A 15,477-nucleotide genomic window follows, 5' to 3' on the forward strand; every position below is an offset into this window, starting at 1 on the left:
ATGAGGTTGTCCACTAGGTGGCGTCGCTGTTCAGTTCATCACACGTGTCAGTTGAGTTTCACGCCCGCAGTTCGCCAGACTGCTACAAACAAGACAATCACGGCGTTCCGACTGCACTGTAGACAACTGCGAGTTCTCAGACTGTAAGTATACACTAAATAATCTTACGTTTGTTTGTTCGACTAATACATTTGGTATAAATGTATAGATTATGTTTCACTTTCCGTAAGTTTTTTTTTAAGCTTACAGTCAAAAACGTTTAAGTTTATAGGTTTGTGAACAGAGTAATAGACAGTTTAAAATGGTCGGGATTGTATACAATACACATCGTTATAAAAACTGCTTCTAAATATATTTATTCCGTTTAACATCATTCCTAAAAAAAAGTGGAAATATATTTTTCTACCAGAACCACTTGCCTGAATGTGGAAACTTTAACACGGGCGTTTTTATGTTTGATTCTAAATTGTACCTTATTACTGTCTTCTTCGATCTAGGCCTAATTATTGTTTGTTCATAACTACTTTTATGATATAAAAATGATGAAATATGTAACGTTACGTAAACATTATACATTCCTCATTGAAATGTATTAAGTAAAATAATATGTATTTGAATGTGTGCATCACTGGCGATTTTTAAATAGCCTAGTTTGTACATAAAGTATGTAAATATATTAATAAGGCACTGCATGTTATAAGCTTGACTTAAAATTGTATACATTATATAACAGTGGTCCCTTCTCCATCTTTCTAAAAGGGCTTCTCCATTTTTCTAAAGGGGTAAAGATAAAAAAAAATGTGAATCATCACAGAAGTGTGTAGTTTAACTTTGTATAACAGAAACCACCCAAGTGAATTTTTATGTAACGTTACGTTTCTTTTGTCTCTCTCTCTCTCTCTGCTCCCCTCCCTATCAGGTGAGAGGTATTCAGGTGAGATAACCTGAACGCTCACGGGTGCCATGAATTGGGCTTTTCTTCAGGGTCTCCTGAGTGGGGTCAACAAGTACTCCACCGCATTCGGCCGTGTCTGGCTGTCCATAGTCTTCCTTTTCAGGGTCATGGTCTTCGTCGTAGCTGCGGAGAAGGTATGGGGCGATGAGCAGAAAGACTTTACGTGTAACACTGCTCAGCCTGGCTGCCATAACGTTTGCTACGACCACTTCTTCCCGGTGTCCCACATACGTCTGTGGGCGCTGCAGCTCATCTTCGTCACCTGTCCGTCGTTCCTCGTGGTGCTGCATGTGGCCTATCGTGAGGAACGCGAGCGGAAGCACCGCCTCAAAAATGGCGAGGGCTGTCAGCGGTTGTATGCCAACACTGGAAAGAAGCGTGGTGGTCTTTGGTGGACATACGTCCTCTCGCTGGTTTTTAAAATGGGAGTGGATGTGACCTTCGTGTATCTCCTGTATCACATCTATGAGGGCTATGACTTCCCCACCATGGTGAAGTGTTCTGAGCGTCCCTGCCCTAATGTGGTTGATTGCTTCATCTCTCGGCCCACAGAGAAGCGTATCTTCACCATCTTCATGGTGGTGACAAGTCTTGTGTGCATCCTGCTCTCCCTCTGCGAAATCCTCTACCTGGTGGGCAAACGCTGCTTTGAATGTATCCACAGGATGCAGGGCTCACGGCAGATAAACAAGGCAAGGTCCATCGCTAACATGAGGAGCTCAAATACTAATTTAGATTCAAACAGCAAGAAACTGGCAAGCAAAGGCCAGCCAGCGCCAGCATACTATGTGGTCATCTCATCCTAAAAAGCATGAGCTTGGAAAATACTTTCACTCAGAGAGATGGAAAATGTTCCTCATGTTCACCACGATGTGAACGCAAACATGACCAACTCAGTGGACGGTTGGCAGTAGAGGATGCAGCTTGTATGCTTGCCCTATATCCACTGGATCTTTTTGCTGGAAAGTTGAGGCCTGATAAATAACATTGTACATTTCAAAAGTTTATAGGGGTCAAAATGTCAGCATTCAGGATGACGCAGTCTTTAATTTGACTAAAGCAAGTCTCTTCAGGGTTTTGGGTGTGGTGTGGCTTCTGTTAGTCCAAGATCCAAAACACCAACACCAACGGGCACTTTAAACTAAGCAAATACAATACAGATGGTATAAGCCCAAGTAATTACAATAATTACTATTAATTACATAGTACACATTTATCAATTTTTTTTAACTCACAATGTGACTTGAAAAATTGTTCACCCAAAAATAAAAATTCTGTCATCATTTACTCATCCTCATGTCGTTCCAAACCTGTAAAACCTTCTTTTCATATTTTGAATAATGTTTCAACAGTTTTTGTCCACACAGTGAAAGTCAGTGCGGTGCAAAACAACACTGAACACTGATGACTTTCATGGTATGCATGAACTTTCACAGGTTTGCACTGATGTTCGAGTGAGTAAATGATGACAGAATTTTTATTTTCGGGTAAACTGTCCCTTTAATTTTCCCAATTGTGACTCACAATGTGACTTTATATGGTGCAATGTGACATCTTGTAACTGCAACATTGCAATGTGACTATATTTCATATGGCTATATCTCTCGTTGAACTATTAAACTTTATCTGACAATTTTTATTTTTACTCTGAGGTGGAAACAGGCTTCCATAGCTGGAAATTAATTATGCTTTTAAAATGATATCTTTCTTTTGGATGTGAGAACAGCATGCATATCACATACAGAGTCTAAATTTCTTCTCCATATATTTAAGTGCATGCTGTTAAACTCAACACATTTTTACAAACAGACATCCTCAAATCCACCTACAGTAAATAGTGAACCCTAATTTATACTTAAATTTGAATGTAATTTTGAATTTGTTTGTTTACAAATTTGTACAAAACAGTTTACTGTATTTTATTTTTTATTATTACTATTCAATATTTTGTCATCATTTTTGCTGAGTTACTGTTTTGTATATTGGCTGGTGTGTGTGTGTGTGTGTATGCTAATGTGTGCTTAAACTGTGGTGCTCCAATCTAATGTCTTCCAAGAATTTATTGATAAATGCTCAACACTGCCAGATGATCAAATTCAAATAAGGCAATTGACTTGCCTGTGTGTGTGTATGAGAGAGTTTTTCATTCACTGATGAACATATCCAGAAAAGTAAACATCCTCCGAGGATAGAAATCCTGTTTGTATGCTAACCTTTCAGCATTCTTTCCTAATTACTGTGTTTAGAGTTGTTTACATTTTGAGATACATTAAAATCTGCTTTTTATTTTCTTACAATCTGCTGCTCGTTTAAATCAGTGATGTCTGTTAAAATCAGGATGCAGATGAAAACTTTTACTTTTGAAACCAGTTGAAATTAAATGAATGAAAATAGCAGCGATAAACATGTGCTTTGTCGGCATGACATTTCATTTGGATTCACACCAAGTTTGAAAATTGCAAGATAAAATGAGAAAACAAATGTTCTTATTTCATTTTTTAATGCTCTTCAGTTAATAAATGAACATATACATATGTATGTACACACATATGTGACCCTGGACCACAAAACCAGTCTTAACAATACATTTTTCGAAATTGAGTTTTATACATCATCTGAAAGCTGAATATGTATGGTTTGTTAGGATAGGACAATATTTGGCCGAGATACAACTATTTGAAAATCTGGAATCTGAGGGTGCAAAAAAATCAAAATACTGAGAAAATCGCCTTTAAAGTTGTCCAAATGAAGTTCTTAGTAATGCATATTACTAATCAGAAATTAAGTTTTGATATATTTACGGTAGGAAATTCACAAAATATCTTCATGGAACATGATCTTTACTTAATATCCTAATGATTTTTGGCATAAAAGAAAAATTGATAGTTTTGACCCATACAATGTTGTTTTGGCTATTGCTAAAATTATAACCCAGCGACTTAAGATTGGTTTTGTGGTCCAGGGTCACACACACACATACATATATATATATATATATATATATATACTCATAATTCATAAAAATGGTTTTCCATAAATTCTCTCAATGTTGGGGCATTTGGCCAATCCTGTCTTTACATTTTCAGATTCCTGTTGCACTGTGGAATAACAAACCACTTTTCTTAAACTAATCCTCGTGCTGTTTAGCAACTGGATTGTATTTCAGGTGTATTCCTGTTACACCATTCAGGTCTTCACTCTTTTCAGTACACAAAAGTGCCCCAAGACAACAAAAACGTCCCTCCATGTCCCTCCAGGCCTGGTTTGGCCTGTCTCTCTCCGTTTCTTGATATCTCCATAACCTCTGTGTAGTGAAAGGCAGGGTAGATGTAGTTAATTCGTGTTGAAGCAGGTTTTGTGAGTCACATCTACATTCTTAAGGCGTGGAAACCGATCCGACGAGTCCTTTTCCATTTTTAACGCAACCAACATTCCACTCCCTGTTCATTGTGCTTGTGCTTCCTCTCTGTCTCTTTTCATCATCGTTAACGTCACTTTAATCCATAAATATCAGCATCAACAATTGCTAACCATATGTACTGTATATGCACTTAGCAAACCTGGTGCATGTTTAACTAATTTTTTGTTGCTAGAAATCTATCACAAAAGTTCAAATTCAGTATGCAAATCCAATTGAAGTTAACCATTCCCCCACATAAACCAGTGTAAACCAGTTCAGACAGAACACATGGCCTGAATAACGGGTAAGACTGGCGATCCTCATGACAAAATTATAGAGCAAATTATAAAACTACAGCTCTTTTGATACCTGATTCAGAGAATGAATCATCATCCTGCAGAGGTTTTAGCAGTGAGTCAGAGGGCTTCACACGTGTGACCGACAAGAATTTCTCAAGCTTTGATGAAAAAGAACCACAGAGACTTTTCCTGTGGAAAACTCCACTTCTGGTTTACTTGGAATCAAACCGACAGTCTTTTGTATTACCAGCACAAATCCTTAACCATTAGATTCCCACCACTAGCTAAAACTGTTGCACATAAGGAGAATCAAGCTGACATAAATTCATATCCACACCAAAGAGCTTTTTCAAAAAGGATTTCCTGCATCCCAGACCTAAGCCACGGGTTACTTGGAACATATTAACTTTAATTACACAAAATAATTGGTATACCGGATTCTTGACACAACACTAAAAAGGTGCCAATATATATTAAATATTTAAGCTACAGTATGCCTCCAGAGACCCACAACAAGTTTCTAAGCAAAAAAACATTTCTAAAGCTGTTGTTTAGGATGAGGTGTGGTCCTTTACGTGACTATGGAGCACAGACATTCATGGACAAGTTTGAACATGGAGAAGCCGCCTGCAGACATTGGCAACACCACAAACCACTAACACGCAGTGTATACTTGACAGAGCTGTCCAAACAAAGGGAGTCTTATTTATTGTACAATAAGATGGAAAATGTTACTAGGCTTCACAGGCAAGGGTTTACTATTTGTTGCATAAAAGACAATGCAGTACCATAATATTAACATTATACAAAAAAAAACTTTTATGGAGTCATATCACAGTCATTTTAGACATAACACTGTAACTTCATAAACAGAACAGTCCTCTGTTCCCTACACTGGGCATTTAAGACAATGCACAGAAAGGCATGATGATTTTGAGAGAGCATTTTACATACAAATATGTATTTAATTAGCTTGCTATCTGAAAGTAAGAGGTTTATGGCAAAGCTGTCCTCTAGTCTGGATACTGAACTCCACCCTCACTGAGGCGTGCTACCAAACCAGATCCACAGGGAAGCCAAACAAACAGGATTTCAGAAAAGAGTTTAACAGCCGCTGAATTACAAGAGAAAAGATACATCCAAAGTAAGTAATAAACATTGTTTTTGTGAAATTTTAGAAACGATTCACATTGTTCAAATGACAATCAACTCGTCAGCATTCGCGCTATAAACATGTTTACATGAGAACATCCTTGTTTCCGTTCACTTGCTTTGAGCTGTCATTTCTACTCGATTGAATCGATTTTTCTGATTAGTAGCCTAATTAAAGGCAAAGTGGTTGAACTTTTTTTTAAAGTATAGCCTAAGGTAGCAATTAAACTTGCGTGTAAGATTGTTGTCGGTTGATCTTTTTTTTTAATGTGAAATCTATATTTAGTGGCGATTTTATGCGCCGTTTAATATGGTACATTATTACAAATATGCCTGCGTTTTCAAAAGAAGAAAAGCATTGCAATATTTGATCATTACAATGCTGGAGAACAACTTAACTGCCATTGACAATTAAAAACGACAACCGCTGATATACAAAGAAATTGAAGACACAAAGTAGCGAGAAAGAGATCGGCACTGGTTTGACTTTTTTGATTACAGTTGACATAAAACAGCAGGACTCAGCCGTAGATTCAACACATAGCCAACTTAAAATATCATCAAATGTTAGAGCTGATGGCACATCCATTCGTTTGAGTAAAACATTATATGGAGGATGTGTTTTAAAGGCAAAGCACTAAAACTGATATAAAAAAATATAGAGCAATGATTTTGTTTGCCTTTTCTGATGAAGATGATGAAGATGATGAATGGCGTGATGGCCTATCTTGCGAGAAGCATTTTATGATTTGAGCATACACCATTCTAAAGCATTTAAAGGGATAGTTCACACACAACTAACTAAATAAAATTGTCATAATTTACACTCCTTCATGTCCATTTAAACCTGTTTGATTTGTTATGTGCATCAAGCTCCAAAATAGAATAAAAGAAACCATGAATGCATCATAAAAGTGATCCATACGACTTGTGCACTAGATATTTCAAGTCTTCTGAAGTCATACAATAATAGCATTCTGTGACTAACAGACTGAAAATTAAGTAATTATTTGCTTTAATCCTCACCTCAAGTGATCTACTAATTGCTGTGATCAGATCACTGAGTCAGATTCAGGAAGAATCGAATCAGTTCAATTAATGAAAATATCATTCAGGGCCTAAAATCCCCCAATTCCCAAAATCATCATAATCCATTCCTATGGATGAGAGTGGCCTTAAAAAATAAATAAATAAATAAATCACCTTTTCAGTATATTGGAATAACATGAGGGTGAGAAACCTATCCCACCATGTTGCTTTTAAATACAAGAAGTTGTTTTGAATGAGTTCACTCATTGTGATTTTTTTTTCATTTTCAGGTTGCTGTATTCTTCATCAGAGATATTCAGTGTTAAAGAGGATCAGAGGACACCAAGTGTGACTTGGCCATACTCTGAGCCATGGACTGGAAGACTTTTCAAGCCCTGCTCAGTGGGGTGAATAAATACTCCACTGCATTTGGCCGGATCTGGCTCTCAGTGGTTTTTGTGTTCAGGGTGATGGTTTACGTTGTAGCGGCTGAGAAAGTTTGGGGCGATGACCAGAAAGACTTTGACTGCAACACCAAGCAGCCGGGCTGCGCAAACGTCTGCTATGACCACTTCTTCCCCATTTCCCACATCCGACTGTGGGCCCTACAGCTCATCTTCGTCACCTGTCCATCACTGATGGTGGTAATGCACGTGAAGTACCGTGACGAGTGCGAACGCAAGTACCGTGAGAAGCACGGTGAAAAAGCCAAGCTCTACGACAACACGGGGAAGAAACACGGTGGACTGTGGTGGACGTACCTGATCAGCCTTTTTGTCAAGACTGGCATCGAGATCACCTTCCTGTACATTCTCCATCACATTTATGACAGTTTCTACCTGCCACGGCTGGTGAAGTGTGAGGTCCAGCCATGTCCCAACATTGTGGACTGTTACATTGGACGACCCACAGAGAAAAGAGTCTTCACCTACTTCATGGTTGGAGCTTCAGCTCTTTGCATAGTGCTCAGTGTCTGTGAGATCATCTACCTGATCTCCAAACGCGTCATTCGATGTGCCAACAAGTGTAAGAGGCACCAAAGAAGCAGCACACCGCTTAATGGACAATACCGAGACGAGGACAGCAACTGCACCATTCCTATGCATGAATTGGACAGCAAACCCAAGGTTAAAATAGAGTCTAAACCAGACTTTAAGCCTGAGTATAAACCTGGGTCTAAACCACAGTTTAAATCTGAACTCAAGCCAATATTTAAGCCAGCCTACAGATCGAGTGTAGACATGAGAGCTTCTGCTCCAAACCTCTCAGTACCCATGTACAAGATACAGTCTGATATACTTTGAAGAATGTTTCCATGTTTCCTTCTCCATCAAGTATTCACAGAGTGATCTGGGGGCATAAAACAAACTTTGAATATCTGGACAGTCTCAAAATCTTTCATCGTCCATCAAGACCTATAAAACTGCCAGTCTTCTTGAGTGTTTGTTATTTGGCAGATGGTTCGTGAAATTCTATATGCCAGATTTCAGAAACTTTTGCCTTGGAAACAGCAGGGATTAAGTGTCTTGCTTAGTGGAGATCAACCAGGATTGTGATAACACTGGTACCTGGGTTCAGACCTGGAGTCGTTTGATTAAGAGCCTAGTTCCTTCAGGCTTCAACTTCAGCTCAAAGTACTGCATAACTGCCATGATCCTAAGAATTAATGGGGACTGAATGCATTGCTCTCTGATTCATTCCTCTCATTAATTTCTTAAAAAGTGCAAAGGTGAAAACCCATGAAAAAGCTCAAGAGTTATCAAGTAACCAGGAAGGCATTCATGGAGAACACACCTTGCATACAAAACCCACTTCCACCTTCACACACACACTAAAAGATAGGAGGAAGAGTGGAGTTCATTGTATGTTAGAAGACGTAATGAAAATGCCTCATGGGTGTCATTGTTTACGTTGTCTCATTTCTCAATGTCCTGGTATTTGTTATAAAGATCAGAACAAAGTTTAAAAGTTGAAGCTGTTCCAACTTTGAGTTTCATAGAGATCATAGTGGATGTCTATATGCAAACACACCTGAACTCTATCTGAACTTAAATTCTTATGCTGGAAAAATGGGAGGTATATAAAATATAACAGTGTCCACAAGATGGGCAATCAGGGAAAGTTTTTCTTCCATTATTTGTTGTAACTTTACTGTAGACTGTGGACTAAACGCATCTGATCTACACGTGGCAAGCATTTGCAAGAGTTTGACTTTGCTCAGACTTGCTGTTAAGATTGTTACATATTTAACTGAGATTTTTCATTATGCTGCACACCCTGCCTTTGTATCAAAAATGAATCAATGCACTGACAAATTACCATATGAATTTCTTTCATGTTTTTCATAAAATTGCCAAAATGGAGTTCTTCTTTTGTATGACATATACTATTTGACGATATTGTAAATGAGGAAGCTTTTAAAGTTTATTAATTTTGATACTGTATAAATAAAGTACAAAATTAGCCATTTTGTCACATTTTAAAGATTATTTTGATGTGAAAAAGCAATAGCTCAAATCATGACCAGATTTAAATCAAAGAGGAAACAGATTTAAGGAAGTGGCTAAACAACTTCAATTAACTTTGAGAACATGGAACATGAAAATCATTATTCACTATCCTTTGTCAGAACTTATGTAATACTGATTAATTTACACTGATCTATTTCAAATCTTTGCAAAACCATTCAAATGTTTGGGGTCACTGAGAGTTTTAATACTTTTATGGATGCCTTAAATTGATCAAAAGTGACAGTAAATACTTTTATATTGATACAAAAATATTTCAAATAGATGCTTTTTGAGCTTTCTATTTATCAAAATACTGTGAGAAAAATGTAACATGGTTTGCAACAACACTGAACTGTTGAATCGTTGTCAACTGTGGCGAGAAATGTTTCTTGAGCACCGAATTAGCATATCAGAATGATTTCAGAAGGATCATGTGACTGATGGCCTTGGTGAGCATAAGAGATGTCTTTCACAAACATAAAACAATCTTACTTACCCCAAAATTTTGAATGACAGTGGGATTCTTTGTCTATGCTTTGCCTGATTTAAAAGTTTACCTGCTATTACAGTTAGCATCTGAATGGTTCAAAATCTCTGGAATGTATCATAATGCCTACTCCGTACAGCTACGTGAACGTTTGGATACATAAACTTAATTTTTTTATTCATAAAAATATAATATATAAATAATTAATATATTGAGAACTACTTTTTTTCCCCTAAGTAATCAAATATTTTCATGCACAGCCTTGCATTAACAGGACGTCACTTCCTGATCAATGTACAAAAATTATTACTCACTTTTTTGGTCTTAGTCATGCATACATTTGTAAAATATGTTTTTGAGGGTGGTTGTATGATGTCAAACAAAATGCGTAAATGTGCAGACTTGTTGATCCAGTTAATCAGTCTTCAACCGATAACAGAAGTACTTTATGTAACTAAAATGGTTTCTTTCCTTTTGGCAAGAAGGATACAGTTTTATGTTTGTTACTATTATGAAAAATTCAGTTGTCAGCCTAATCGGTAAAAGTATACCTGAAAGAGAAGTTTGGCACATTGCATAAGGATGCATAAATTCACATTTCTCCTTGTCTTTAATCATTAAAATTAATAATCCTCTAGTAAACATCATACACACTAAAGATAAAGTGTGAAGCAAAAAAAAAAATCATACAATAATGTCAGTTAACAATACAAATAGAAACGATAAGTTGTTGCACACACAAGACATGTCTCTACAATAAATTAAAGGAAATTCACAGGCATCAACAAACCTGCAGAGTAAAGGGATTTTCCTTAGCATGGAAAAAGCTTAAATTATTCATGTTTTTTCCTGGCGAGTAACAAAATTAATCAGTAAACATAATGGTGCATTATTATCTGATGTATCTGAAGTTCCATGAGTCTTTTCATTATAATGGGTTTGTTATGATTACCAGCATAATAATGCTTTTGTCTGGTAATGACAGATATTTCAGTCTTCAAAATGAGTCAAAAAGCATACACGGACACAAGTATGAGGATGTCATATTTAAAACCATTTGTGACATCTCATTCTGAGAGATGTAGCGTCTGGACCACTCCAACACATAATATATATTTTGTTTTCACAAATACTTTGTAACACCCCAGGACGCCGAACAAGACCCTGGTTTCATGGTAACCCGATACATTTACAACCTTGTGGAATGCGAGCCGGCTCTCATTCTGCTTTCTCCAGAAACAAGGGGTACAAATGCACAGGAGAAATGGACTGTTCTACTAATTAATTCATAGGAAAACCTTTTCTTTGAATGAACACACATTTTCTTCAGGCCATTGTGTGTATTATTGCTGTTTTGTATTAATCTGTTGTATTATAGACTATTTTTATTCATGCTTACGATAAACCACTCATTCATATAACCTTACATATAGCTTGTTTAGTATCTATGAATTCGCCTTCTGATGATCTAAACAAGAATGTATATTATTTGTTGGTACGTAGGCAATAGTCTAACCAGCAAAACATCTTCATCTAGATTCATAATATTCTGCAAAGTCAAATAACGTCCCCTTCTGGAATTTATTGCCTTTAGGCATCAAACGATCTTGCTTCAGCACTATGTAAAATATTTAATTAATTTATTAGAAATACACATATACAAAGATTGACTTTCATCAGAAATCAAGGCACAAGAGAACAGTTTGGGTCTGTGGTTGTGAATATTGGTTGATATGAGCTCACAAGCACCCTTTTCACTAGACATTCACAGTAGAGAATGGATGCACTGATCCCCAATGTCCAGCTCCACTGTGTTTAGAAATACTTATTTGAAAAATTTTATAAATGAAGAGATTTCATTGCGTACTAAGGGGTTATGTAGTGTGAGCTCCAAAAGAGTAATGTCATCATACCAGAGACTATAATCTCCATAAAGAGAAAGAAGACTTCAGAGCTTGCTGGAGGCCTGAGCTACTTTTGAATTTGTCTTCCTGTTGAGTGAATGACAGATGTATGAGCCAGCGTCCAACAGTTTGGGCAGGTCCACTCCCTAAAACAAAGAAACTACAGCTTAAATGTGTGGTATAACTGTTTTTTATTATTATTATTATTATATATATTTTTTACATTATTATTTCGTTTTATACCCAGAGGCCCAGTAGTATTTGTGACATTTTTATTTTCTTAAAGTATAATGTAATTATTTTATGACTACTTTCCATTCATTCTCTGACCCCACGTGTTTCTCGTGACACTGAAGACTGGAGTACTGGCTGCTGAAAATTCAGCTTTGGCATCACATAAATTACATTTTCAAATTTATTAAAATAGAAAACAGTTATTTTATATTGTAATATTTCATAATATTACTATTACTACATAATATTACTACCAGTCTTGGGTAGATTCAGAAACTTCTGCCTTGAAAACAGCAGGGATTAAGGGTCTTGCTTAGTGGAGCAGAATTGTTATTCAGATTAATGCAGCCTTAGTGAGCAAAAGAGACTTCTTTTAAAAACACTTAAAAAAAAAAAATAAATAAAAAAAACTCTTACCAATTCCAAAATTGGAATAGTAGCATACTTTATAGAAAGCCTGTGAATTTATGAGAAGTTAAACCATAATTCAGCAAAATCAGTCATGATTTAAGCATGACGTTCCCTATTAAAGGAAGTTGTTTTAGGTCAGCATTTACAGATCAGAATTTTCTTAAAGAATCCAGACTGCTGATAGATTTGACTGTGAGATTAAGATTTAGATGTGACACAGACACAGTCCTGTACTTACAGTATGGATTCCCAGTCCGTGCAGCATATAGACCACATCTTCAGTTGCAACATTCCCAGAAGCCCCTTGGGCATAAGGGCAGCCGCCCAGCCCTGCAACGGATGAATCCACGACACTTACCCCATTCTAGAAAAGAACACATAAAACAAAAGTGTAGGGCAATAATTAGGCAATATCGCGTTCATAATCGCAGATGAATCGCATTTGATTATGAACGCGATATTGCCTAGCTCTTCAGTGAACTACGGCTCTGTGTATTAAATGCTGCTCCATCTGAAAGCAGGTGATGGCGATTTACTACCAATCACGGAACCGGCTTTACTGACGAGATGCGCTTGACGATCGCATGCGATTAATTGCACAGCCCTACAAAGGTGTGTTGCTCATTTTAAGAACGCGAAAAATGAAAAGGTGAGAATGGATAGTATGCACGCAAGGCATTTGTGTCACTAAAGATTCAGTATAAGGACAGGTCTCGACAGACAGTAAACCACTATGAATATGGTAAAAATATAAATCAAGACAGACAGGCAGAGTATTCCACGCACTTCCATACCTGTAATGCTACAAGTATGTTAGCGAGTGCTTATTCCCAGTCCGTGCAGCATATAGACCACATCTTCAGTTGCAACATTCCCAGAAGCCCCTTGGGCATAAGGGCAGCCGCCCAGCCCTGCAACGGATGAATCCACGACACTTACCCCATTCTAGAAAAGAACACATAAAACAAAAGTGTAGGGCAATAATTAGGCAATATCGCGTTCATAATCGCAGATGAATCGCATTCGATTATGAACGCGATATTGCCTAGCTCTTCAGTGAACTACGGCTCTGTGTATTAAATGCAGCTCCATCTGAAAGCAGGTGATGGCGATTTACTACCAATCACGGAACCGGCTTTACTGACGAGATGCGCTTGACGATCGCATGCGATTAATTGCACAGCCCTACAAAGGTGTGTTGCTCATTTTAAGAACGCGAAAAATGAAAAGGTGAGAATGGATAGTATGCACGCAAGGCATTTGTGTCACTAAAGATTCAGTATAAGGACAGGTCTCGACAGACAGTAAACCACTATGAATATGGTAAAAATATAAATCAAGACAGACAGGCAGAGTATTCCACGCACTTCCATACCTGTAATGCTACAAGTATGTTAGCGAGTGCTTGTCCATAAGTGTCATGACAGTGAACTGCTAAAGCCTCCACAGGAACCTCTTTCTTCACGGCATTCAACATCTCCGTCATGCCACCCGGAGTGCCCACTCCGATAGTATCGCCAAGAGAAATCTCATAGCAGCCCATGGAATACAGTCGCTTAGCCACCTCTGCCACTTTGTTCGGCGATACCGTCCCTTCATATGGACAACCCAGCACACATGACACATAGCTGGGAATAACAGAGAAAGAGAAGATTTTTCTGAAATAAGAGCACTGGGTTATGGAAAAATTACTGAGACACTGAAATGTGCAATCGGCAGGTGTCTTACCCTCTCACAGGAACCCCCTCTTGATTGGCTGCTCTCATCACCTCCTCAAAGCGCACAAGACTCTCATCCACTGAACAGTTTATGTTCTTCTTACTGAAGAGCTCTGATGCAGCACCAAATATTGCCACCTCTTTTGCACCAGCCTTCATCTGAGATTATAAATATATTTCTTACTAACTCCAAACTTTTGAATGGTAGTATATAAATAAACATATTTAATATAGCACTAGCACATAACAGTCTGTGCTGTATTTCACTCACAGCAGCCTGGAATCCCTTCAGATTAGGGGTCAGAACAGGGTAGTTCACGCCAGGTTTCTTGTGGAGGCCACGCATCACTTCCTCTTGATCGGCCATCTGCCAATCAAATGCAGCCAATCTCTCATCATTCTCTCTCTTTACAGTGTTTTATTTCATGTTGTGAGAGTTTGTTTATTAAATGTTTGCAGGCTTTGATGGCGTATGCTGCATCTCACCTGAGGGACCCATTTAGGTGAAACAAAACTTGTGGCCTCAATGACAGGAAGTCCTGCCTCTGAGAGCATATCAATCAGACAGATCTTCACCTCTGTTGGAACGACGGTCTGATGGATGCAGAGTTTGATTAACAGAAATGATACAGCGCTTGTATTTCACTTTACATGGTTTCCAGAACTTTTCCATCATCATATGTGACACATTTCAATGACTTTTACTATTTTACTCATTTCCATTATCCAGACCTGGAAATCACACCTTTGAAATTCCATGATACTTCCAGGACAAACCTTCTGAAATAACTATTCACTATGTGTCAACAGGGTTTGACAGTTGGCAAACATAAAACAGAAGTGTTTAATCCCACAACACAGAGCTGTCATGCTGGGTGTTGATGCAGGTTAATTCAGAATCACAGAAAACGCTTGACCTTCTCATTCTGAAGTCCGTCTCGGGGTCCAACCTCTACAATCTTAACCATCTCTGGCAATGAGATTGACTGTGTGGCAGACACACTGACCTGTCAGATCACTCACACACACACACACACACACACACACACACACACACACACACACACACACACACACACACACGAGTAACGTTAGACAAATATACACATGCACGCAAAATAGTATAAACATGAAGGCTATGTCATTCGTAATTTAATTAATTTAGGTAAACACAAACCACGTAACATCGTCACATTCAGAAAAGCACTCGCGTGAACTTACGGATCTCAGTATTGCGGCAGCAGCGGAGAACAGAGCAGGTCTGTGAACCCGAGCAGAACCGAAAGAACCTGGACCAAGTCTCATCATGAGCGCCGCCATCTTCACACGCCCCGATTCGCCCTGACGTCATTAGCTCATATATGGATTTAGATCTCGC

General features: G+C 38.0%; 3 protein-coding genes across 5 annotated transcripts; 2 read left to right on the forward strand and 1 right to left on the reverse strand.

Moving 5' to 3' along the window:
* Positions 1-64: 64 nt before the first annotated feature.
* On the forward strand, positions 65-3,483 carry LOC107583588 (gap junction beta-4 protein-like). 2 transcript variants are annotated; one of them, XM_016269864.1, is made up of 3 exons: positions 65-147; positions 920-1,714; positions 3,338-3,483. In XM_016269864.1, the coding sequence occupies exons 2-3, from the start codon at positions 964-966 to the stop codon at positions 3,406-3,408; spliced, it is 822 nt and encodes a 273-aa protein (XP_016125350.1). In that variant the 5' UTR covers positions 65-147; positions 920-963; the 3' UTR covers positions 3,409-3,483. The 2 variants fall into 2 exon arrangements, with proteins under 2 accessions (XP_016125350.1, XP_016125351.1); XM_016269865.1 differs by lacking the exon at positions 3,338-3,483 and having other exon boundaries at positions 74-143; positions 920-2,179.
* Positions 3,484-5,352: 1,869 nt separating this feature from the next.
* Positions 5,353-9,120, forward strand: LOC107583587 (gap junction beta-3 protein-like). Its single transcript, XM_016269863.1, has 2 exons — positions 5,353-5,798; positions 7,126-9,120. The coding sequence occupies exon 2, from the start codon at positions 7,207-7,209 to the stop codon at positions 8,137-8,139; it is 933 nt and encodes a 310-aa protein (XP_016125349.1). The 5' UTR covers positions 5,353-5,798; positions 7,126-7,206; the 3' UTR covers positions 8,140-9,120.
* A 2,226-nt stretch (positions 9,121-11,346) lies between these two features.
* Positions 11,347-15,439, reverse strand: LOC107583590 (hydroxymethylglutaryl-CoA lyase, mitochondrial-like). 2 transcript variants are annotated; one of them, XM_016269867.1, is made up of 8 exons: positions 15,321-15,439; positions 15,017-15,106; positions 14,586-14,693; positions 14,371-14,466; positions 14,110-14,258; positions 13,757-14,009; positions 12,620-12,745; positions 11,347-11,882 (listed from the first exon to the last, which is right to left on the reverse strand). In XM_016269867.1, exons 1-8 carry the CDS (start codon positions 15,417-15,419, stop codon positions 11,781-11,783), a joined length of 1,023 nt encoding a protein of 340 aa, XP_016125353.1. In that variant the 5' UTR covers positions 15,420-15,439; the 3' UTR covers positions 11,347-11,780. The 2 variants fall into 2 exon arrangements, with proteins under 2 accessions (XP_016125353.1, XP_016125352.1); XM_016269866.1 differs by lacking the exon at positions 11,347-11,882 and adding an exon at positions 13,176-13,326 and having other exon boundaries at positions 12,670-12,745.
* Between the last annotated feature and the right edge of the window lie 38 nt (positions 15,440-15,477).

Source organism: Sinocyclocheilus grahami, unplaced genomic scaffold (genome assembly GCF_001515645.1).
Source record: "Sinocyclocheilus grahami isolate Dianchi unplaced genomic scaffold, SAMN03320097.WGS_v1.1 scaffold54.1, whole genome shotgun sequence".
NCBI classification, from domain to species: Eukaryota; Metazoa; Chordata; class Actinopteri; order Cypriniformes; family Cyprinidae; genus Sinocyclocheilus; species Sinocyclocheilus grahami.

Excerpts from the sequence above, each read along its gene's own strand:
- LOC107583587 (XM_016269863.1), top strand. The coding sequence starts at position 7,207 with ATGGACTGGAAGACTTTTCAAGCCCTGCTCAGTGGGGTGAATAAATAC.
- LOC107583588 (XM_016269864.1), top strand. The coding sequence starts at position 964 with ATGAATTGGGCTTTTCTTCAGGGTCTCCTGAGTGGGGTCAACAAGTAC. Across the intron at positions 1,715-3,337 it reads AAACAGCAAGAAACTGGCAA|GAATGAAAATAGCAGCGATA; the intron begins GCAAAGGCCAGC and ends TTGAAATTAAAT.
- LOC107583590 (XM_016269867.1), bottom strand. The coding sequence starts at position 15,419 with ATGGCGGCGCTCATGATGAGACTTGGTCCAGGTTCTTTCGGTTCTGCT. Across the intron at positions 14,259-14,370 it reads TGAAGGGATTCCAGGCTGCT|ATGAAGGCTGGTGCAAAAGA; the intron begins GTGAGTGAAATA and ends TTATAATCTCAG. Across the intron at positions 14,010-14,109 it reads GAGGGGGTTCCTGTGAGAGG|CTATGTGTCATGTGTGCTGG; the intron begins GTAAGACACCTG and ends TGTTATTCCCAG.